Source organism: Halichoeres trimaculatus, unplaced genomic scaffold (assembly GCF_033239565.1).
Source record: "Halichoeres trimaculatus isolate MK-OKI-2021-1 unplaced genomic scaffold, fHalTri1.1 fHalTri1_scaffold_8, whole genome shotgun sequence".
NCBI lineage: Eukaryota > Metazoa > Chordata > Actinopteri > Labriformes > Labridae > Halichoeres > Halichoeres trimaculatus.
In genome coordinates this window covers 19,871,217-19,897,123 of record NW_027437186.1, presented here as the reverse complement: position 1 = coordinate 19,897,123, position 25,907 = coordinate 19,871,217, and the positions used below count along the sequence as shown (strand labels likewise).

General features: G+C 41.4%; 1 protein-coding gene across 4 annotated transcripts in view; it reads left to right on the top strand.

The window, feature by feature from the left end:
• ehbp1 (EH domain binding protein 1) overlaps window positions 1-25,907 on the top strand; it is a 233,566-nt gene that overhangs the window by 137,724 nt on the left and 69,935 nt on the right. For all 4 annotated transcript variants that reach the window (XM_074675143.1, XM_074675141.1, XM_074675142.1 and 1 more), the window contains 3 exons: window positions 14,404-14,582; window positions 15,320-15,368; window positions 24,679-25,488. In XM_074675143.1, the coding sequence (XP_074531244.1) occupies window positions 14,404-14,582; window positions 15,320-15,368; window positions 24,679-25,488 (1,038 nt within the window). The remainder of the gene's footprint in view (window positions 1-14,403; window positions 14,583-15,319; window positions 15,369-24,678; window positions 25,489-25,907) is intronic.

Below are 25,907 nucleotides of genomic sequence, written 5' to 3'. Positions count from 1 at the left end.
TTCAGACTACCTCCAAATTGAAATTAGAATAAATTAACATTATTTAATTGAGTTCGCAGAAGGCTGCGATATTTCTTAATTAGCTTTCACCGGGGTTCACGGCAGGAGAGGACCACATCCACGCTGTGAGGTGTTACTGAGGTTGTCGTGACGACTTGCCAGTGTTTTTGGAGGACATAGGGGAACCCAAGAGACAAGGACAGTCATCTCTGGTCTTCTGATCTTTGCCCACACCAAGGTCTCACATCCAGTTATCATTATATATTTGGTGCAAAGTTATTTAATCGTCTGTGATAACTTTGACATACCTTTAACAAAGACCTACAGATGGAGAAATTAGAGACAGCAAAGCTTCGGTTTCTAGATTTTACTCTCTATAAAATACATTTTTCATGTGACATTCAAATACTGAATATTTTTGATATGGCTGTCAATTGATTTATTTTTTTATACTAAGTAATCATAGAATTTCAGTTGTTTGTTGCGAATGATAACTCTTTTAATTGCATATTTAAAGTCACATTTCGTCTTTCAAATAACTTTTAAAAAGTCCAATCCATTTGTTGAACCAAGTAAAACAATTGTTACCAGTTATATAGCAGCCACTGAAAAAATGACCCCTCCATTTTTTGTATTAGATTTAAAATATGATACCAGTAATTTTGTTTGTGAAATGGCTCATCTGCAATGCTTCAAGAGAAACCCATGAGCCTTAATTTTCTTTCAAATTGGGAATTGATCAACATGTCTGGAGTGGTTATTTGTTCAAGATCAAGTGAAGCTTTGACTAAATCTTTGTTTCTTTGCAGCCCAACAGCCATACTTTGTGTGGAGTATCATTCGGTAGATACACATTTGATAGGAAGCTCCAGCTGGTGTCCATCCTCCAATTGTACTCATCACAGTTTTAATACATTGGACTGTGCTTGAAGCTAGCAATATATCTCTGAGAAAAAGCTCTGGGCACATGTTTTTCTACAGTTTGTGTGGCTGTATGTTTTACAGTGAAAGCAAAAGCGTGTGATATCCAGTCATTTTCAGTATGGTGTGAAGATACTCTACAATAACTTTGATAACACACTGATGTACAGCTATCCAGGGTTAATGGGACAGCATTTACTGGTCAGAACATGCTGAGTTAAGAATGTTCTTAACCCCTAAATGCCACCGCATGCGCAGTGGAGCGCCATGGTCTTGCTTCGATTGTCAAACCCCAAAAGGGGGAGGGCTGGTCCTCGGAGAGTCACAGGCTCTCGTGTGAATGGCGATATCACACGATCACCGTCCACTCCCATAACTTTTGATATATCAGTCTACACCTTGTCCTTTCTGCCTGTATCCTTATAAAAAGGATGTTTGGGATCATACAGACTGTTGAACTTCTCCACTTCCAATATCAGCTTCTCTTCATCCATGGCGTCGTGCTGCATCTGGGACCCTCTGACTGACTGTTTACCTGATGCACGTGTCTCCAGATGTGACGTACTTATAACATATTGGGGAAACTTACGTTAGAGAGTGTGTGCTTTGTGTTTTATTAGGAATCTTTCGGGTCAGGGGCGCAAGAAGTGGGGTGCTGAGGGTGCTGCAGCACCCCCTGGAGGTGGAGGAGGGACAAAATGTGTGCACGAGTCATTGGCCATTGATGAGATTTGCATAATACATGGGGTTTTGATCTTGATCATTTTGTATTGTTGAAGTGTCATTGAGGCTGGAAGTGGTGTTTCCTAGACGCTGATAGAATGCGCTCTTTGTCTCTCTGACCCTCTCTCCTTCCAGAGACGTCACGTTGTGTCTTTGTGGTCAAGATGGGTAGAAGAGAGAGAAACCCAGAGAGACTGTCAGCCTGGACTGTGGTGCAAAAATATTTTGTTTAATTGGTTTGAAATAAACCCCAATATGTTTGCACGCAACGTCTGGTTATTTAGCTGTCTAAGAACCCGTAGAAAACCGAAAAAAAAGACCACATTCTTCGCATACGTTAGTATCCCCTAGTACAGCGCCCCCCTTGTATAAATGACTTCTAGCTTCCCTGTTCCGGGTACTTCACGCAGTGACATCCTGTCTCGTGCTTTCTCATTGACAGTAAATTTACGAGGTTTGGAAGTGGCCGTGCAGAAAATAGACTTGAAGCGTGTTTCTCGCGCCTGGGCGCGTGCCAGCGCTTCAGCAGCGCGTGCAGGCGTGCAGTGGAATTTGCCTGATAGATTACACTAGAAGCTAAGTGCTCCGCAGTACGTCCCAAGGGCGTGGCATTGCGCCCTTCTACAAAGTTTGCTGACAGTCAGTTGCCAAAAATGTAACCAGCTCAATTGTTAACTTCTTTGAATGGGTATCATCCTGACATCTTGGCACTTAATCAATTTGCTCATTTGTAACACGGTTGCCCACTGACCTCAGTCTGATAAGCTACACCTGTGTGCTTCATTCATAGGTCGTAGCTCAAACTCTGAGTACATCGGGGATATTTTAAATCCATTTGTCACAAAGTGCATGTTACTATTGAGCTGTCAACTGAGCTATCAGGAAGTCATGATGGTCACGGGGAGTGGGTGTAGAAAGAGATTTCTTCTTCTTGTTCAAGGCATGTGGCAACCAGTTTTAAGGTACATTATCACCTCCCACTGTTTTGTAGTGTAGTAAGGTGTGAGTCAACAGTAAGGGATAAAAGTGGTATATGTGATTAAAAATGTAAGCAAATAGATCCTGTGGGGAAGATTGGCAGTCTTTCCATAAGTGTGTAAATGTGTAGGAAAAGACAAATCTGACATGTAATGTAAAAGCACTTCAATGGTGAGAGGACTAAGAAAACACCAGTGCAGTCCATTCACCATCTACCAAAGTAGTCAATTTCTGAGACTGAGATGTTGAAGACTGTTGCTCCCCTTAGCCACATTGGCCTCTCCATAAGCTGTGTAATATTAGGAGAATAATCCTCGAGAGGAGTAAGGCAAAGTCAGTACCTCTCTATGGTCTTGCCTTTTCCCAGCGTAGACCCCTCCCCATCTCTTATTTTGTCTCTGAGTGGTCTGTCATTAGATCTTGTGGGAGAGACGAGACCCAGTTTTTCCTGACATGCAGTTTAGCTCATTGGGCTTCCTGTTGTCGTTTCAGGCTGCAGGGCATTGCTGTCATCAGGTCTTGAAGGGAGCGTAGGAATTCTGACCAGAAAAAGTATACGAGAGTGCTTGGATAAATGAAGAAAATAAGATGTCTCAGGGTCAGTTGTGGGGTTATATTGTCCATGATCAAGGGGTACACAAATGTTTGAATTGATTTATTGTTGGACTGGAGGAAGACAGTCGGTGAATGTTGTTTGTGTTCAGATACTGTTTTAAATTTAGTTTTACGTACTGTCTCCATGAGGGAGCATGGGCGCTGTGTGTATCTCATGTGTGTACACTTTGATCCAGTTACTGTAATGCGGCTATCATTTTTCCACCTCTTCCTCTGTTGGGTGCATGTCGAGTTCACAAGTTAAGCACTGCGAAGGGCTTGCTCTCCTCAATACCCGCGCCGACTGGTGTAAAAGGGCCTTCCGCAAAGCGCCGCTTGTAATCTGCCTTTGGTAAGTCCTCCTTAGTTTTATCTGCCAAGGATTACCTCACAAGCTGCAAGCAGGAGAGAACGCGGGAGACGCAGAGCAAGGGAGAGAGAAATGAAAAGCAAGTCAAACAGAAAACGATGAAGATGGAACAAAATGAAAACAAATCGCTGTGTAATCTCTTAAAGAGAGAGACCTGCTTTAGAGTTGAAGGGAAGTTTCCCTCGCCACTCATTTGGAGAGGGAATTGACTAATCCCTCCATGATTGATGTCTGCTATGAGAGGCTCTATAGCAGGCTAATAGGGCTTATGAGGATGACCAGAAAGTCCTTTGTGTGTGTGTGCCTGTGTGTGAGTGTGTATATATATGAATGAACCAAACCTTTTTGTCTTGTGTGTCCTCTATCCAATGGTCAGAAGGGCCAGGGGTTTGAATGACATAGCAGCCGAAGAAGGGGTAACTTTATCTTAATCTGGTCTTAATCTGCCCCACTCCTCCAGGTGTGTGTGGGCTTAAACCCAGAAGGATCCAGTGTTTTGGGGTGAGGTTTAAGGGGTCTTCGGGTGAAGAGATAGATGCCCGTGCACTTGAAAACTCCTTCAAGCCCCAAGACGTCTAAGACCCCCCACACTTTCTTGAAAGCTGCGCTCACTTAGTCATGCCATACCTTCCTTCTGTCATCCTTAAGTGGACCTTGCTACATTTTAATTGAATTAAACCAACCGTTGTCCATAATTTAAAAAGGACCTTGGAAGTACCTTATGAATTAGTCTGAGTGATTTGTCTTTCAAAGTGTGTGTGTGTGTGTGTGTGTGTGTGTGTGTGTGTGTGTGTGTGTGTGTGTGTGTGTGTGTGTGTGTGTGTATGTGTGTGTGTGTGTATGTGTGTGTGTGTGTGTGTGTGTGTGTGTGTGTGTGTGCGCGCACGCGCTCACACATTTGCACTTGTGTCTATGTTTGAGGAGAGTGGGTGAGTATAGAAATGATAAGGCTTTAATTGCCTCAGTATGAAGCCCTCCAGCACCCCCTTCTTTTGGACTCTTATGTTATGCAGGTGTGTGCTCCAAGGTGCTATGTGAAATACTAAGTGGCATTTCCAGTGCTTAACTCATAGATCACTGAGTGGGATCACTCCCTTGGCTTTTGACGAATTACTTCTTGAAGGAGGTTGTTCATAATATATTTGGGACAAACATATGTGCATAAGTCCAACTTCCTCGTTAGGTGAAATTCACTTTGGTTTGATCTTTAGTTGAATGCAGCACTTGTGGCTCCATTTTTTTGGTTCACACTGGATAGCTACATCATGTTGGGGGAGGAAACTCTGCAGTAACTTTCATTTCTGTCCCCCTTCTCTGGCAGCAAATGAGAAATCTAACAAAACGTGATGCAGCTTGAAATGTTAGTCTCATTATGTTGACACACTACTAATCACAAGTAAGTCCAAAAATTTACTCCATCACAAAATAACTCCATTTCCTCAGGACATTACCAACCATCAGAAAGTTTTTGCAAAAAATTCTCTAAACGTCATATGCCTTTGAAAGCGGTGCAGCGTTGAAGTTCTGTTAAGTCCAGACCCCTTAACCACTGGTTTAGAAGTTACTGACTTTGTGGTAATCCTACTAGATATGCAGTTGACAGTTTAAACAGTAGATCACCACTATTTGTACAATCTTACTTTATGTCATCAGGGTTAACTTGAAAACTGATGCCTTGCTCAAAAACACGTTCTTCAACTTCTCTTCAGCTCTCACCTCCTCCATCGATGTCCTCTTACTCCATCTGGATGCTCCTGTCATACTCTTCCTTCCTTTCCTTTGCTGGTGTGTAGCGTTTCCCCCCCACACCCTCTTGCTGCAGTATGTGTGTGTGTTGATGCATGTGTATTCTGATCAGGAGTCAAAGGGGTGACTTTGTAATTATGTTCATTTTAATTGGCTGTGCTATCACCCCTCTCATCACTTTGGAGCCCACGCTGTGCTGGACAATGGCAGCCTGTAGTGGGGGGGTTGCACAACTGCTGTGTCGAGACCCCCCTTACAGACACACGTCTTCTACCCATACACCCACACAAAGTGAGCCTCTTTACCTGCAGAACATAATTCCTAAAGTGGCCTCCGTAATGAGTTTTCCCTGCCCAGGCTTAGATTAATTGATAAATGGCGGCCTTATCGGTGCTGCTGATCTCTGAATCCATTGCACCACTAATTTGTTTGTTGAACATGGCAGTTAAAGGAGATTAATACGTTATAGATTTATAAGAGCCTACACCCCCCCTCCCTCTTCTTCTCCTTCTCCCAAAGCTTATTTATCTGTCTGAGAAGATGAAGAGGTGAAGGAGGAGCAAGATAGGGACAGCTCTTATATTTCATTGAAGTATTCTACAGGTGCAGCTCAAAACATTTGAACAATGTGAAAAAAGTACAATGTTTTAAGTCCTTAAGTCAAAAATATCACATATTTAAGACCTAGATTATATGAACCAAAATGTTTCAAGATCATCTAATTTTTAATATTGAATGTAATGGCCTACAGCTCAGAAACATCCCTAAATATGTTGATATTTCATTTTCTATTTAAACTGTAAACATTTCCTGTATCTCACAATCAAAAAGGAGTCTGGACAGTGATCAATCATTTACACCCTTCACATGGAAGGTATGTCTTAGAGATATTGCTGAAAAGGCCGATTGTTCACAAACTGCTGTATAAATATGATGGAAAAGGATGATCACAGCCTTGGAATACTGTCAGGAAGTGTGTCCTGGAACTTTAAAGAGTGTCAAGTGGACTAAGGCTGGCATCAGAGTATCAAGCGCCATGGCTCAGACCTCTTCGTTACTACGTTGTAGTTTCATCTACAGATCAGAGAATGAAGGTTAGAGGGTATAAAACGTATTAAGTAGGCAAAAAAGGCCGCTGCATTCTGAACTGGTAGAGATTTCAGCTGAAAGTTGCATGTAAAAAGAAGGGTTTGGGAGATAGGTGTTTGTAACGTTGGTTGGATTCATTTAAACTCCATCAACACAAGCACAGGAATACTCTCACACTAAGTACCATCAAAGATGTTGTCTTGTGTGGTTCCTAGCTAGATCCCAGCTTCCATACCATCAACCCCCACTACACCTCTACCACACACACACACAGAGACACACACTGAATACCCTGCACCTACCCACCTTGCATGCCCCCGCCCACCCCCCCAGCCGGCCAAAGCTAATTTGCAGAGGCGTGAGTGTGGGTAATGCTACTGCTGTTTCCATGACAAGCTAAAGCCAGCGCTTACACCGCATTATGCCCCTGTGTTACACGTTAGACGAGCAAGCAGGCGGGTGGGCACACTGCAAGCTGGCACAGCCACTCGTTTGTCTGCCTCCTCCTCCAAACTGTGTTATTTCATGATGTTTTCCGTTTTTCAGTGAATGGTTTTTATTTCAATTTCAAAGCCTTTTCTGTCCTCGCCTGTTTTATTTTGCTGCTTTGCATGGTTATGCCTTTGGAGCAGAATAGGCCTTGGAAGCAAAATGGTCCTGGAAAAGGAAATCGCTTTTCCCTGATTTTTGCATTTTACATCTCAGTAGCCAACTGCTGCAAGGCCCTCTGTCTTGGCCTGCCGGTTCACTGCTAGATGGGAAGCGTATCTGCTACAGAGCGAATCACTAGCAACCCCCCAACACAATCATAATGAATGTATTTACATATTTCTGTACTTTGTTATGTTACACCAAGCCTCTGCCTAAAGATTTGTTTAAGAAATTGTAGAACATACAGCCCACTTTATCTGACTAGGTGGTAAAGCAGCTGGGTGCCTTGCACAGCGGTAGCTGCCTTAATATAATCAACCTCCCTGTGAGCTCTCAGGTGTAACGGGTTGCTGTTCTCCACCTGTTCACACACATAAAATACAGCTTGAACAGCTGCCTGCACACAAGCATACACACTCACACACTCTCCATCTTTCACGGCCCTTTTTGGAATGAGCCCCCCCCCCCTCTTTGTGATTTCAACAGTAATGCGATATTTCCTTTGTATGTTAATGTGTGTTATTTTTCACGCTACATTCGCTCCCCCCTCCTGTTCCAGCCTTTTCCCCATTGTTCCATCCACTCCACATCTCCATTTACATAATTGAACTTTTGATTGGACTTTGCTCTCTACCCTGCGCTCTTGTGCGGGCGACATGTGAAATAGAAGCGTAATTTCATGGTTTAGATGACGCCAGGCGATCATTCCTCTGTCTTTCCTGCTCAGTCTTCTCCTAATGTGGAGATGTTGGACATAAAAAGCTTAGATTAAGCAAATTGCTTGTTTTGGTTGAAGGTGCAATTAAATAATTGAGCATGTTGGTAGTTGGAGCCCAGCCAATCAGATGAGGGCTTTTAGTTGCAGGATGGACAGGCCACTTAAGAGTAATAACCTTTATCCTCTTAAACATGAACAGGTATGAGTGTTTGTCAAGTGTACATGCACATCTTGAACAATTGCTGAGCGTTTCTAAACTGAATGTTTTACGTTTTTGCCTTGAGTCTTGAGTCAGTGCATTTTCTCCTGTTCAGAATAAGTACAGGAGAGTTTGAAGATGTACGCAAAGTATTTTTAACTTTATACTGTCGATCTCTTTTGTCATTTGAATTGAGTCTGTGTGTTTATGTGTGCTTCACTGTGTGCTTGTGTGTGTTCGTGTGTGTGTGTGTGCGCGCACACACTTTTTTTTGCCGCGGGCTCCTTGAGCGGATTACAAGTTTTAAAGAGTATGAGATTCAACACCTCCTCAAATCTGACACTCTCTGACACTGCTTTGAAGCCATGAAAGTGAGATTGGAAAGACACGGAAGCTCTTTTCTTTCCACGCAGTCGTGGGTTTATGTCATTGGGTCGAGGCCAGTTAAGTCTCCATTGAAGCATTTTACCCCAGAGGGAGAGACAAAGCTGCCACTTAAGGCATTTCACTTGTATCTTTTTTATGACCCTGAAAGGTCTGGAGTTTAATCGCCTCTTTACTGTAAAGTCATCTAATTGTTTTTAATACTACATATCCTTGTTTACATAGGTTTGTCTGTTTCGATTTAGACCACAACTGATCCCAGGGTAGACTCTTGGCATACTTACCTTTGTCGACTGTTTTCAGAAATGTTGTATTTTTCTTTTTAAATCAGCTGTTTATGATACAAAACATTGTATTGTCAGGTGCTAGAGGAAACTATAAACAAAACCCTAGCAGTTAATATCCTAATCCATATTTTAGCCAACATGGAGAAACTATTTAGTTAGTTTTTTCTACATCACTGATGCCCCTTACTTAAGGCTTACTATTCCTAAAGAGATGTTTACTGTTAGTATGGCACTGCTGAGCTCAAAGTAAGTAGGTGAATGTTGGCTAAGATGCTCTACAAGTTATTTTATTATATTTTTTTAACGTCTTTCCTCCTCCAGCACAGTAGATATGAAAGTATCATCCAAATCTTAAAGCAACAGTTTCCATCCTTGCCACAGGATTGTTCCATGCTCAAGACTTAATATCACCCCGTGACATTTTGCAATTTCCCCCATATCATGGTTCATCCAGTTTACTCATGTTTCCACATCTCAAACCACATCCCACCATCCCCAAATCACATTACTGACACCAAAAAACCTCCTGCCACAAACAGGAACCTGGATGCTTCCATTCCCAGGTTTCTTCCTATCTTGTCATTCAGTCATTGTGGTGAGCTTAAACCCCTTCTTTCTCTCTCACATCCATGTCCCCTCTTCCATTTTTTTTTCTAGACTTTCTTTGCCCCCATCGGATGTATGTTGTTGACACTGAGACATCGGAAATAATGGAATCTCTTGTCAGTGGCTTGTATTTTTAGCCCAGGCTGTTAGGCCTGTCTATAATAGCAGCAGAGGAGGAGGAGGAAGAGGGAAGGTTATGTACCACTGATAGTAATGAAGGTTGCCTTTTCATTTTTTAATATGGAATGTTTGTGGTCCGAGGCAATGCTCCCCGCTAATCCTCCCCTCAAGCTGAGCTAGTTACATGGCTGTGTCAGTGTTACGCACACACACACACACAGACACACACACACATCCAGTGACATTCACACAGACAGATAAAAGACCAACACACACAAGTACACGCTCACTAAACATACATGTGCACACCTTCCTTTAGGCAAGACAGCCGACTGTTTGATAAGTCAGGGTGCATTTCTGCTCCTCATGAAAATTTCACTCCCCCCGTGTTTGTGTCTTAAGGAAATGCAGCCTGTTTCTGTAAAAGCAGATATGCTTTTTGTTCAAAATTTGATGGATGTGGAAGCTCTCGGAGTGTGGATGCATTTGTGAAGCTTTATCTGGAAATGAAACAGTCTGAGCAGCTGGTTTAGAAAGTGACATCAGTTGTGATTAATTTGGGGTCACTGAAGTCCATGTTGCTTTTAAAACTAGCTCATCGGGGATTAAAGACAGAATCAATGAACTACAATGAGAAAGTTTTGCATTTCCTGTGTTTGACATTTATAAATCACCAACAGTTCAGTAGGTGACTTTTAACAGCTGAGCTCATTGCAAAACCCACCACCCTTAAAGATGCTATGTGGAGGATCTGTTTTAATTGCACTCCCTCGCCACCTTCTGACCCAGAGTCTCACGCACACTGTTGTAATGACTTTTAGCAAAGCGTGTGTTTGTTTTGGAACTGAAAAGAGATTGGATCTAGGGCTGCAGCTATCGAATATTTTAGTATTCGAGTATTCTACTGAAAATTCCATCGATTAATCGAGTAATTGGATAAAATACATTTTTGTTTAGTTAAAGAGCAGTTATTTTTAAAATGAAAATTTTTCTCTTTAAGAAATAGACTTTTCTGATACAGCATGTCAATAAGAGCACTTGCCTTGGTAGCTCCACAATTTGTAAACACACTTTGACACATTTTTTGTGCCTTGTACATCTCATCAAATGTTGCGGACCCAAATGGCACCCGTTTCGTAGAATGACCCGTTAGTCTCCAAACTCCAGAAAAGAAGCTAGATTTGTTGCTAGTTGCTATTTTGTATAAGAGGTAGCTTGAGGGGTCTGAAAACTCTCTTAATATGGCCTCGGCTCTATTTGAAATACCACTCTTTGTTCTTTTTCAAAATTAAACGATTCCTAGAGGCGGAGAAAATTACTCGAGTATTTTTTGTAATCGAGTCCCTCGAATCATTCGAGGAATCATTTCAGCTCTAATTGGATCGAAAGAAATTTTATTTGTTCCACACGTTGTACTAGATACAACGCTTCAAGGTAAGGTTTTTATGAGTATAGTTATGTAATGCTATGCTTTGAAACATGACATTAAGCAAACACTGTAGTAGCTGGCTATATGTAGTGCTATCGGCAGCCCGGTGCCCTAAGATGTGCCCATAACGTGCAACATTAATGACTCCTGGTTATGTCCTGCCAGCGCTCAACTACCAAGCAGAGCTAACGTAAACTCTCTCTTCATTTTATTGATAGACTCTGAAGTTTGAACAGACCACTGCAGAATGACTTCTGCATGTGGGTTGGAATAAACATTACCACAGTTTAGCCCCTGTGTTAGCCTTTAGCCTGTGTGCTATCACTTTCCCATTCAACTTTCTTCTGCTTTTCTGTCCTTTTTCTGTCTGACAGTTTGGCTCCAGTGTCCACCATCACCGCAAAGTTTATCACAGAAATCATTTTCAGCAGAGAAAAACACAGATCTCTCTTCTCTCTTCAAAAGTTATAAGCTGTAATCTGTAATATTGACGCTGATGATCTCATTTTAGAGTGTGGATTACAATCAGGCATATTTCTAAAAGTGAGACTTTTGCAGGATCACTTAGAAACTTCTCACAGCCTCTTTTAATAAATAAAGTAGACGTGCAATTGAAGGTGTGTGTTTTGTGTTTGTCTCCCTTAGCACACACATATGCATTTCATTTGTTTAGTAAATGTGTGTGTGTAAAATGAGCCGTACACTATATGTGCCCCACTGGCTACTCTTTTTCTATCTAGCTGTCTACCAAAGTGTTTGCGTGTATTTGTGTGTGTGTTTGTGTGTGGTTTTGTGTGTGTGTGTGTGCATGGATCTGTGTGTTCTCCGCCGGCAAGGGTGCAGGGTCTGCGGCACTGGAGTGTGCTGTGTGTCTAATTGCTTTAATAGCACCTGGTCTCTAATCCAAGGTAATTAGAGCGCTCAAATTAGACAGCTACTTTCAACCGTCACTTGAAAAAGCAGAAAGGGAAGGCCTGGAGGAAGACCACTCCACACCGCAAACACATTGACGCACTCACACACACTGCATTCATACTCACTTTTACTGACACATACTAACAATGTAGCAAACGGAGGAGACAACTTGAGAAACAAGTTTAGTTTAGTTAAGAGGAATCTGCACTGTTGTGGGAAAAATTTATAGAATGGGTACCGTCTTTTTACAACGACTTAAGATCTGCCTGTAAATTCAATTCTGGTCATTAGATTGTGACAAAAATCATCTTCTCCTCTTCTCTGCATGCAGTAATTGCTTTAAGGATCTAGTTGTGATTGACTTCCTGACTTTTTGTCAAGACTTTGTCTTCTTCTTCTTCTTTGTTTTTCTTCTATTTGTTTGAGTGGCACACAGGCATCGTGGAGGCCGCCTGAAACGTGTCTGGAGAAGCTGTAGGGAAAGGTTAAGGCCCTCTTTTAAAGCCGGAAATGTCAAGTGTTCGCCCCTCAGGCTCCCGCTACTGTCTCCCTGTACTCCCTGTACTGACACTGCCGATGGGGCCTGCATCACACACACATACACACAACGAGACACACACACTCTGGTACAAAGGTTAGGAGTTGCTATTAGAAATGGCCTCCAGTCTCTTTCATCTGATTTGGCCCTTGTGGCATCTCAGCAGGCTCCAGGCTTGCGGTCACAGGTTAAACCACAACAATAGAAGGGTAAGAGAAGTCCAGGTGCTTATAGACTCCAGCTCACAGGGTAAAATTTCTTAAAAGACACTCTTTTGTTTATGAATGTTGACATTAAAAACTTTGTTTTTTAAGTGTCTTACTAAAAGTTGATGGTAAGGACAAAGAAATGTCTTGTTGAGTGCTTAAAAGCATTATACAATAATATACAAATAAGATGTGTTTAAAATCATCTCAATTAAGGTTTTATGTCAATTATTACTGCCTCTACACTTCAATCATCCACGCATCATAGTCCCAGGTCTTGATTATGTCACATCATATGTGTCTTTTCTGTATCTTATGACTTTTATTTTCCACCTAAAATACATCTTCTTTACTTTGTTTTTGAATAACTTTCCGCAAGTTTACACAGTTTTACCTAAATGCAGCTTAAATAAGCCCAAGTCAGCTCACCATCCCCCCGTACCACTGCTCCCTCAAATTTGTAATGACAAATTAGCCTTGGCTTTCATCAGATCTGTGGCTCTACTGCTCCTGCAGTAGCAGAGAGCCAACAACAGAGGGGGTTGGATGGCCACCATAAACCTTGTTTTAATGCCTGACAGTCAGTCACATCAGTGAGCTGTGTTTTCTCCAGGCCTTCACTGTGTGTCTTTAAAAACTGGGTTAACTCCTTGTTCAAGTCAGTACTAGGTTGTGTAACGTCCTCCTCCAGTTTTTGCCGACTAAAGGTTAAGCAAAGGTTTGACTTAACTGTCCATCGTCTGTGAGACACTAGGCTGTGTGAAGGGTGTCATGTTGAATTTGCATATTTCTGTTGTAGACTATACCAATATTGTTTCAGAGAGAACACAATCAAAAGAGTGTAGACATGAAAGCTCATGACATGAAAGGGCATGTTACCAAACAGAATATGTTTGACACAGGTTTGGAAGAGCAGGTTTGGTTGTCAATAAAATTAACAGAAATAATTCCTTTAATTTTCCTTAATCTTACTGAAAATTTATGTTTATTTTATACATTTATTTCTATATTCATATATAAGGCTTTAAAAACTAAATGGCTGTGATGAAATCCAGATTGCAGATATTGTGTCTGGTAAAAAGAGGAAATCCCTCTTACTGGTTATATGTTAATTTTATTATGTGCCATATAATTCTAATATGTTCTTGGGTTTTAAACACATTTCATACTCTTTTTGATCATTGGCCTCTAATGAATTTAATCAAATCTCAATGACATTTCAGCCATTTCTCTCCAAAGTGATCTGAGAGAATTAGCCGTATCTGTCGCTCCATAACCAGATTAGCGAACAGCCAGCCGCACAATCAGAATAGCATTGGTTCTGCTGGCCGTCAAGAGGAAGACCACTGTCTCCACGTCACCAAGGATTTGTGGGATTTTGAGTCTGGGAAAGGCAAATGCTCCTAATGGTGAATGCTTTCAACCCAGATAAGACTTCAAAGGCGGAGCTAATTAATAAGATGTTTACATTATCCATGGTCATACACTGCTTTGTACATGACCCTTCATTATGCTGCGTGTTTGAATGTAAGTGAACGTATATGTGTGGGCTCATTGTCTGCCAGTAAAGCAAGCTAATTGGATGGATGGATGGATGGATGGATGGAGGTTGCTAAGTGAAACATTTTGTTCAGAAAAAGTATTAAAAGAGCTCAGATGTGAAGGACATGGTACAAATATGTCCATCTCCATAATAACCATGATAAAACTCTACTTTAAACTTAAATGAAAGCACCAAGAGTTTGAAAATAGGTGTAATGCTTACCAACGTCAAGTTACTTTTCAGTGTGCATTGTTTATTTCAAACAAGCAGTATTAATTTTACTCTAACTTTCCTCTTTTCTTTTCTCCTTTTTTCCCTATATTTCCATCATGCCCATTTCCATCCTTCTCCTCATCCTCCAACTTCTTCCTCCTCTCGCCCTGCAGCCCAGCCCTGTTCCAAGTCCAGTTCTGGGAGGGAAGCCCAACGCCAGCCAATCCCTGCTGGTCTGGTGCCGCGAGGTCACCAAGAACTACCGTGGGGTGAAGATCACCAACTTCACCACCTCCTGGAGGAACGGGCTCGCTTTCTGCGCCCTGCTGCACCACTTCAGACCGGACACAATGTATGAAACACCCTCCAATTTTTCTTTCCTTAAAATTGTTAGTCCTAAAATGAAGATGAGCAGGTTACATGTAGTGAGAAACGAGACTGTAAAGCAAGAGATCCATAAAGTTCGGGTTCATGCAGGAACAGGTGAAAGTCTTTAACGTGTTCTCGCAACCTTCCAAATTTGCAAAGTTCACCTTTCATCGCTCTGTTCTTGTTCCATCATTCCTGTCTGTGTGTTTGATGACAGGTGACAGATGTGTACAAACTTCTGCAGGCACACTCGTGTCATTTTCTGATTCCAACAGCTTTCCCACCACCTGTTTTATGGTTGTGGTTGTGTTAATTTTTGTTCAGCTTAAGTGTGATTCAGTTGTGTTTTTGATCGACATTCCTTTAATGTTTACCATTTAACTTTCCTCTTTAACCCTCCACATATGGAAAACCTGCAGCCCTATCAACAGAGCACACATGAAGATAATTTATCAGAACTGTGCTAAGCTCTGTGTGTGTATGTGTACATGCCTTTATGTGTGTGTGTTTATTATTGTGTGTCTTTGCACTCCGGTGTGTTATTTTTACATATTTTCCACTCTATTAGTTCTGTTGATTGCACTGCTATGAAATTGCATGTTACAGTTCTAATGCCATTACATGTGATGCATATTTAAACACAAGTCTCCCTCCACTATCTCTCTCTCTCTCTCTCTCTCTTCCTGCCTCCCCTGTGAACCCTCCCCACTGTTCTTGCAGAGACTACAAGTCGCTCAATCCTCAGGATATTAAAGAAAACAACAAAAAGGTAAGAGGCAGCCACCGCTGGGCCCTCCACACCACTTAGTTCCCTCCCATCCAGCTCTCCATTTGGCCTTATTTACAGATCTGCCATTAATCCTTGCTCATAGTGTGTATGTGTGTTTGAGGGTAAATGCTGGAAAAGGCAGGAAAATGCATGTGCTCACAATAATAACACCACAGCCAGGGTTTTTATAATGGCTGTGTTCCTGAAACACCCCCCCATGCTGTGATGTGTAGATGTGTCCATTTGTGCCCAAAGCTTAAGTTAGTTATATGGCAGAGGTGAGGCGGTAGCTCAGCTCAGCGGCCTGCTGGGAGCTTGGTGTTGGTGTGTATATAATTAGAGCATATTTCTCTTTTATTGATTAGAATGTAGAGTTTATACCTGTTAAAAAGGAGACTGGCATTCATTCGGAAGGGAGTATGTATGGAGTTATTTGCTTAGGGGAGACACTATGCCCACTACGCTCTGCTTGTGAAAGACGCCTGGTGCTCTAAATCTCTAGCCAGACTTAACTCCTCTGTTGTGCCCAAATGATGGAATGGATTTCCTTACTCTATACGATCTGCAGAGTCCCTTTCTACTTTTAAGAGATGTCTGAAAACTCATCTGTTCAGGGAACACTTGAGCACTTAAGCTGACCCTTTTTCCTAAAGGGTAGAATCAGTCAGAAGGTCTAAGACCCAAATCTTGGTAAATTTTTAGCACCAATTACTAGGACTGGGCAACGATTGAAACTTTTAATTGTAATTAATCGCATGATTTCCCTGATTAATCATAATTAATCACATTGTGAAAGTGCCATAACATCTGTCATGCAAACACTAAATCAGTACTTGTTATACAGTAATTGTTAAATCACATATTTAGTGCAAATCAAATTTACAAAATGTAAATACAAAATTAAAGCTTATTGCCACTGTCAGGGCATTAAAGTGATACTCCGGGATGGAACAAGTTGGGTCCTATCACAAGGTTTAGGGCAGAAATTACCCCTACAGCAGCGTTTTTGTGCAGCAGAAGCCCAGGGCGCTCGCACCAAACACCCCCTCCCTGCTCCTCTGCCGGTTTCCTCTGCACTCAGACGGGGCCAATATTTACTTGACCAAAAACACAAATAAACGGACTCCCACCAAAAACTCTGATATCGGTCTGCATTCACGCTTTTTTTAGAGAATTTTCAGCGCGTTACTTTCACACAAAAACACCGCTAAATAAGGCTCTAGTTCTCATCGTGTGTCTTCGTCCTGGCAGACTACCTGCGTTTGTTCATATCTGGCACGCCGTGCGCGCAGACTGATACACTAAGCGGCGAGCGCCTTTAAGTTCTGTGGCGCTGCCCCTCTTCTCCATGCTTGTTTTTGTTACTCATCGTGTTTTTCCGCCAATTTCACTTCCGGTTCCACCGCGGTCAGCAACAGACATTTACAAAATAAAAGCATGTGAGCAACATGCACTAATGTGCGATAAAATATTCAACGGCGTTAATAGATTGACGGGTTAACGCGAAAATAACGTGTTAACTTGCCCAGCACTACTAATTACTAAATGTTGTTGAAGGTTGAAGTATTGGTGCAGCAGTTAATTGTGGTTTGTTGGCTAGATTATTCTACATTATTCAAAATATAAATAAATAAATAAATTCCTGCTCTTAATGGCGTCAAGTAGCCGATTTACTTCTAGCACTGTTGTCGCACTAACTAGGTTTTCCTTCTGTCTGATTCTTGCTTGTGTTGTACGTCACTTTGGACAAAAGCGTCTGCTAAATGAAACTGTAGAACTGTAGACAGGGGGCTCTTGCAACACATGACTACTGTTTTGAATTGCTCCAATCCAAAAGAAGACAAAAGCATACCACCAAACAACTGTGTTGACATGAGAGATCTGTTGGAGTAAGGAGTCACTCCCATTATCTCAATCAGTTGATGTAGGATTATCATAAAACTGTGTACAAGCAGCCTTTACACAATGTTTACACACAATGTACCTGCATCACCTATGTTTATTTGATTTCAAACAGCATGAGACATTTTTAAGATGTCACATCTAACTAGAGCCGAACAATTAACCGAATTGAGCCCAACATCCCAATGTAATTGAATGTAGTTTTCAAATCGCAAAGGCTGCAATTAAAAGAAAAACAAAGGTTTCATATCCTCAGACCTGGAGGGAATATAGTAACTTGTATTTGGTCTCTCTTAAAACCAGCAAAAGTCAATATGCTGGTTTTTCTGGCAAAAACCCTGAGATCCACCCAGTAGAATGATTGTTGCTGGCAGAGTCATACCCCTCGTTCATTTTATTCTGTATGGTTTGTTACTCTCACTGACAACTGGAGGTCAAGTTTCAGTGTTTCTTTTTCTTTTGCAATTAAAAAGTGCAGGAAAGAATTGTTTATATGCTGCCAGTATCCTTTATTGTGTTGATCATGTTATAGAATGATTTATTGCCTATGTTTAGTGAATAAAGCAGAAGATACATGTCTCCCCAAAAAATTGTATGCCAAAACACAATTGCAATATTTGTCCCAAAAAATTGCAATAAGATTATTTTCCAAAATCGTTAGCCTCGTCTAACCCAAAGACGAGGCAACCCATTGGCTGCTATTCTCCCATACTATACTACATATCTGTTCATTGAGCCTCACATACTTTTTGATTTTTCTCCAATCACCAAATTACAGCATGCTCATATATACACTGTCCTAACGCTTACAGTATTACCTATTTGCACCTTATTTCCTCCCTGGCCAGTGTCATCATATCTGCACCATCACCGTTGGAGGTGCATACTCGCTCACACCGCTATTTTCCCTCATGCTCCAAGCATACACATTTACCTTTCACTTCAAAAATGCACACTGCTGTTTCCCTTTCCCTTTCTATCAGTTACTACACACTCACACACATACATACTGTGTATACACACACTGTCACCTGTCCCCTCTTTGGCCCTGAGGGCTACACAGAACGATATGCGTCGGGCTCCTGCAGCTTGATTTCCTCTTCTCATACACACTCTGGCTCAGCGATAACCTCTGGTGGCCCTGTTAGGCATGAATGCTACCCTGTTGACAATAACCACTGTGGAGGGAGAGAGAGACCCAATCCCATATCTGCTAACTGCCCCTCACCCCCCTCCAGGTGCTCAAGTAGCCCTGAAGAAATTGGTTAGATATAAGAAATATGGGAATATGCCGTAGAGGTGATACCTGGTGAATAGCTGCAGCACTGTATCCAGCGCGCTGCGACCAACCCCTCTGTAGCAGCTCCTGGTGCACAAAATCAGAACATACAGCTGCTGTTCTCAAGTGTATAGCTGTTTTGTAAACAGAAATGACACCTCAAAGTTGAAGTCTGACTGAAATTTGTCTTCTGAAACCACAAATGGCCTGAAAGATTGTTCGTAGGATGCAACATTAGACTGTAGGTAATGAGATTGGTCTTGTTCAATACAGAGCATGAAAATGTTGCGTAAGGTGGGAGCAGTGCCTAGGGATGGGTACCTTTCACATTTGAAATAGGGTACCGATGCCCAGTACCTGACAATCAGTACTCAATGGTACCAATATTAGGTACTTTTTTGTGTTCATATGGTAAAAAATGTATATTACATAGATTTAATTTAACATATTTATACTTCAATGTATAATCATGCAATGCTGCGTTCATGTCCAACATGGAAAATCACCTACTCCTCCACTCCCTCACAGTCAAAAGGATGCATTCGATTCTTAAACATGGTACCTTTTGATTTCATGTGACTCGGTACCCGGAACTTTTGACAGAATTCGGTTAGTACCTATAAAAGTACCTAATTTGGTACCCATATATCTATATGTGGCACTCCTAGCAGTGCCATATATAGAGTCTGTGCATGAATCACACTTGGTGTTGAAGGTGAATGTGATTGTGAAAGCCAGTGTGTTCAGGTAAAAGGAAAGAGAAGTAATTCATTGTGTGGTTTCATGTTGCACCCCTGAAGGTGTTGAACAAGAGAGGAGAGAGATCATAATATTACCTGTAAGAAAACAGAAACCTCTCACACCAGGCATCTGCTTGGGCAGCATGGTGTAGCAGGTTAAGGACCCCAAAGAGCAAACAAAGGAATGGAGGTAGAAACATGAGAGACGGAGCAGCAAAGAAAAGAAAGAAACTGATTAAAAGGAAAATCAGAATGTGTGAAGGGCAGAAGTGAAGGTGATGAAAAGAGACTTATTCTCCATCCACAGTGCTGCAGAGAGGAGCTTCAAAAGGAGTTATTAGAATGTATAGAATTTATTGAATGGACAGCAGAACGTGAAATGTGTAGAAACGACAACTATCTCTGCTTTTCATGGCTAGTTGATAGACATGCCCCCCTCCTTTCACAGTCTATCTGTGAAGAGTGATTGCAATGAGCTCAGACCATGCTGAATTATGACAGATAAGGGCAATCAATATTGAGGCGTGGGTAAAAAAAAAAGAGAGAAGTGAATATTTAGAACATTTTAACCTTTGAAATGAATCTTTATCAAAGGAGATGTACCAATGAAAGACTGAAGATGATCATGTGTTCATCTGTCAATTTAAGGTGTTTGAACAATGCTTCTCTGTCTTTTCTGTTTAGTAAGTGTGATGATGTTCTTTGTGTGTGTGTGTGTGTGTGTGTGTGTGTGTGTGTGTGTGTGTGTGTGTGTGTGTGTGTGTGTGTGTGTGTGTGTGTGTGTGTGTGTGTGTGTGTGTGTGTGTGTGTGTGTGTGTGTGTGTGTAATGAGGCCAAGGAGAAGTCATTTGTCATGCCATCTGATAGTGAAGCACCAAGCACCAGGGCCAAAGCTCCCAAAGCACAACCGTAAGGGGTGGGGCTGAGGGAAGGGGGTGTTGATGATTGACAGCGATAGATAGCTGTCAGTCACTGAGAGGAAATGGGGAGGGGGCTGGGACCTGGGGCAGGCCATGCTGACATTTAGTCCAAATCATAAGCTTTGTGGCTCAGATGATGGAAAATGAGAAACAAGATAACATGGTTTTGGTATTGGCCAAAAATGTTGCCCTCATTCGATTTATCTAGAGAGTCAGAAAATCAATTATACTGATAGGCTTTTTAGACTAACAGAGAACAAAAATCATTATCATTTTGATTTGAAGTGATTATTCACTCATTAAATTGTTAAAAATGTTTCGGATTGGCATCAACTTTCAAATTTATTTAAAACATTCTTGAGTTTAAAAAAAACCTGGGCCTTGATGTACATACTAATGCCACATCACAGCAGCTAAAAATACCTAGAAATTTAAAAAGGAATCTGGCTCACGTCCTCTTTTGTACTTCATAGGGCTCCAGACCTCTGTTAGTGTTGATCTATTACTATAGCAGAGTTTGCATTCTTGGAGTCCACTTTTTAGCATGATTACTCCAGAAGTAGCATGAAAACTGTTACACATGATCAGAAACTTCCCATGTCAGCCCAATATATATGTCTGTTCAGACAGTTTCCAACCCAAACAACACCCACGCCACACTGCAGAATGACATTGATTGCCAATCTTATTTCATTCATTTTTCAGAGGGGAAAAAAAGACAAGCATCCTCTGAGTCAGCTCTGAAATCTTTATTATCCAAGTTTCATAAAGACTACCTGGACTTTTTTGTTCCTAGAGTGCAAGAGTTACAGCAATGAATTTTTGAATGCCATCAATTTCCCAGTTTCCCAAATTTTTGAGGAGTTACGGTAATTTAAAGGACACTTGTAAAATAGCAATACCGCATTCCTATGGGTTTCAAAGCATTCATCTGACAGCTCATGTTTTTTTTTTACTCTTGTTCAACAGTACGTTGCATTTTTTAATTGTTGGATTTGGGGAAGGCAAACAAACAGCAAAATTAAATAGATGTACATCAGAGCTTTTCATCTCACCTTAACCACTCCAAAAGGTCGTGTTTCTTTAGAGACCGGAGTCTTTTTTTTTTCAATTTTTTTGTATACGTCAGTCGTCTTTCTCATGTGATCTTTTTTTTGCGTTACCAAGTAATGATGTTTACGTGTGATTGCGACAAAATGGCCAGTAACCATTGGTTTTTACCTGATAAAACACAAAACAAGAACTTAAAAAAAACTTTTAAAAGAACTTTTCTGCTATTAAGGATGGACATGCATTTCTAGACATGTGTCTCTTAAAAGTTAATGAAGTTACTGAAGAATGGAAATGTTTGAACCAACCTAAGTGTAAATCAGTATAGTTCAGTTTATTGGCATTTGCTGCTATTGGAAATTTGATAAAGCATACCTCACAGAAAGAAAATTAAAGGTCTCCGTGTATGGTATAGAAAGAGAAATAGCTGCATCGCCTTTGTCTTTGTCTTGAATTTGTGTTTTTCTCACCTCCTCTCATATTCTGTTTTATTGTTAATGTTCAGGACAGATTTTGTTTTCTTTAACTCCTTTAATAACCAGAAATAGACTGAAGCCCTTTTCCCTTACCTGCAGTGGCTCACGCTGTGAGCTCTTTCACCTTTAAACAACAGGTCTTCCTTCAGTGGTCATCAGTGTCTCTGTATGACATGACCAGTACTCGTCCAGCTGTGAGAAAACACATAGACAGAATAAATCATGACACTGGGGTCAAAAAGACTGTAGCGCATGTCAAGACCAACATCGACCCTGAAACAAAACCCAGCTCGAATGCCTCCCTCCCCTCCTCCTCCTCCTGCAGCTCTCACGTTCTCCCACTCTCACTCTTTTCTCTCTCATTCTTTCAATCTGTCCCTTTTGAGCAGCGAAGTTGTCGCTCTCTTTCACAGCCTACCCTGGGCGAGAGGGGAACAATGTAAGCACACTTTGCTCCCCTGAATACTTGTTAGAAACCCAATCAGGCCCTCTTATTCCCCATATTCTTTTCTCACTTTCTCTTTTCTTTCACACTCCCTTTCTGCCAGGGGAAGGTGGGGGGAACTTAAACAGCTCGCTGTAAAGGCAAGCTCTTCTCTGTTCTCTCTTTTCTTTTTTCCCGCCACTCTTTCTTTCTGCCCCATCTCTGCAAGCACAAACACCTACTTTCCATCAATAGAGAGGGACAAAAGAAGTGAGAGTGAATGAGACTCTTCCTAACAAAAGGCATCATAATTGATTGTAAATTGAGAAGCATCCCTCAGTTAAACCACTGTCCTTAATCTTCATTTCTGTCCTTTCTGATCTTGTTTCATCTGCTGTCTTTTTCCTGCTGTCTTTCAAACAAATACAGTAGTACAAAATTAATTAAGATTAGCTCAAACACAGATATGCTCAATCTGACATGTGTAAGAGGTCTGGTAGAGTAGAGTCTGCATGTCCAGTTAAACCACTGCAGATATTTCATTTTTATTCCTCTGGATAATGTCCAGATATGTGCATAAGACAAAGTTCACATGGGCAATATCTTTCAGAGATGCACTTGATAGAAGCGCTTACATTGCCTTTTAACCTCTTACTACTCAAGTTTTTGTCTGGTGAGCAACTTTTAATTTACCTTGCTTGTTGGGATAAGTAAGAACTCATAAGTATAAAAACCAAACTTGGTCTTTGTTTGGGAAGTTTGATTATTTGTGTTGTGAGTTCTCTGCTAGTTGTTTGTTATTGGTGTTATTGTACCTAAATACACTGGGTTTTTTTCACTAAAATGGGTGTTATCTTTTGATTTCACCAAAAGATGACGTGGGAAGTGTCCCTAAATGTGGCTAATAAGTCAAAGATTTAAAAAATGAAACATCATGGTTCGGGAGGTAGAAATTTAATGCCCATATATATGTGGACGCTAGGCCTTAAGAGGTTAAGATGAAGTTCTATCACTTTGGATACCATAAATGTTTGACAGCTGTTCCAGAGACATGGGTTGATGTGTGCTGGACTTATACACACTGCAAAAACTGAAATCTTATCAAGTGTTTTTGTCTTATTTTCAGTAGAAAATTCCTTTTTAGACTCAATATGAGCCAAATTCGCATGACCAATCCAGAAAAATGTCTTGTTTAAAGTTATTTAAAGACAAAAATGAGGTCTGAATTGCTCGTAACCAGTAAAAAAATCTGCCAATGGAACAAGAGAAAAGTTACTTGTATTAAGACATTGTTCTAGTCTCAAGGAAATTTACAAGCAATTTTTTCTTGTTCCATTGGCAGATTTTTTTTACTGGTTACAAGCGATTCAAACCTCATTTTTGTACTCTGATAACTTGCAACAAGACATTTTTCTGGATTGATAAGTTGAAAGTGGCTCATATCGAGTATAATAAGACAATTTTTACTTAAAAAAAGACAAAAACACTTGATAAGATTTCAGTTTTTTGCAGTGCAGAGACCTCCTCTAAGGATAAATAAACCTAAGGATTGGAACAGAACAGGTCTGAAGAGGTAAAATCAGACTCTTCAAAACATATCCATGGTTTAAATAAAGGTTAAAAAACAGGGAGAGAGGGTTTGGAAGTCAGAGAGGTAGATGGAGAGATTGATAGACTGGTGAGATCTGTGGAGGCAGTGAAACAAATGGATGCCGCAACAGGTTGGAATTAGATCAACACTATCAAGCAGGCCAGATACAAGCTCTGATACCTGCGCAAGATGGATGGGGAGATGATGTGTGTGTGTGCGCAGGAACGGGGTAGTATCTGTGTGTGTGTGCCGTTAATCTATTTATTTACCTGTCATTGGCTGCGATAATGGTTTTCATCCCTTCCCTCTCTGTCTCCGACTCTCTGTCTCAGTCTATCTGGTGATGGGGGATTGGGTTTCTTGTGTCGCTTGATAATCAAACCTGTATTTTCTCATCAGACTCTAATCAGACCAATTACACGCGTGACGGAGAGCGTGGGCAGGTTGATGCAAGGGAGCGATAAGGACACACATACACACACACACACACATGCAGACACACTTTGGGATTAAGCGCTCTGTCTTGGGGTATCTGCGTCTCTTATCGGAGACAACCATCCCTGACATGACCTGTCAGCAGCCATGCCAAAGGTGTTTCTCATGCACAAACACACAAGAGCACATATATACATGGATCATGCTTACAGTGCACTAAATATGAACTGTGTGTGGATTTGAACCAGACCTCTGCTCTCTCATGAATCAATGTCATCCTTCCATTCCTGTTAGTCCTTGTTGGAGCGGGGCACATTTGTTCTTTTATAATAATGAATTATTGATTAATTCATTTTTGATCATTTTTTGATAATATGTAAGTGTCGTAATTCTTCCTGCCATGACCGCAGTATAAATCAGTTCCTGTGATGTATGGTTGTATAAATGAAGGATTTTGGGCTCATTCTTCTTCTCTTTTCATTGTTTTTGGCAGGCATACGATGGCTTTGCAAGTCTGGGTATCTCCCGTCTCCTGGAACCATCAGACATGGTGCTGTTGGCAATTCCTGACAAGCTAACAGTGATGACCTACCTATACCAGATCCGCGCCCACTTCTCAGGAGAGGAGCTCAACGTGGTACAAATAGAAGCCAACAGCAGTCGCAGCACCTACAAGGTGGGCGACTTCGAAACTGATACAAACTCTTCAATAGACCAGGACAAGTTCTACGCTGAACTGAATGACGTGCAGCCTCGCCAGACTGACCCTCAGTCTGCTGCCTCTGCCAGTGCTGAGTCTAATGGTACTAAAGCCACTGAGGAGGCAGTAGAGTCAGGTTGGAAGGCAGATCTAGGGGCAGCAAGTTTGGCAGCAACAGGGCCTTTACAGTCCACCCCTCCTGTCCCATCACCACGCACAGCATTAGCAGCCACAGCAACAGACTTGACCCATAAGACACAATCAAGCTCTGAAGACAGAGGGAACCTGCTTAAAGCAAACACTTTGGATCTCAGTGAGTTACCACACAGAGTGGAGAGAGAGATGGAAAAGGAGAGACTGCAAAAAGAGGAGGTGGGAGAGGAGAGACGGGAGGGAAGTGCCGAACCGGGTTCCCCCACCAGGAGAGGGGCCTCCCCTTCCTCATTTTCCTCCTCACCACCCCACCAGAAGCTGGGCTTCTCCTACAACAGGGACGCAGACCTCATCAAGAAGAAGAGGGCCAGCCTGCGTCATTCAGAGTCCGAGCCCGCCTCCGACACCAGCTCCCCCTCAGTGAACCACACAGACACACCTCCCAAACAGGTACACACCCAGTTCAGACACAGTACCATCATGAAAATACACATTTGAAGAATTCAGTCCCAGATTGCAACATAAAATGCTCCAGTATAGTTATTTGAAGAATTTTTTATGGGTATTTTTGTAAAAGTTTTGGTCATTTTTTGTCTTCAAAAGTATCATTCTGTTTTGTTTACTTGAGTTTTCAACATGCTAAGAAAACGTTTTATGGTCCCATTTCTTGTTTGAGTATTACTTGTTTTTGAGTAAAAAACAAAAACTGAAATAGTAAATCAAGAAGCCAAAAGGTGCAGTCGTGAGACTGACAATGAAAGGTGGCAGCGGGCAGTAAGAGTAAATTAGCAACATGGCTGTAGAAAAAGTAAAAAGGTGGCATTACATAGAACAAGTCAAATAAAAATCTGGTAAAGTAGTGATTTCGT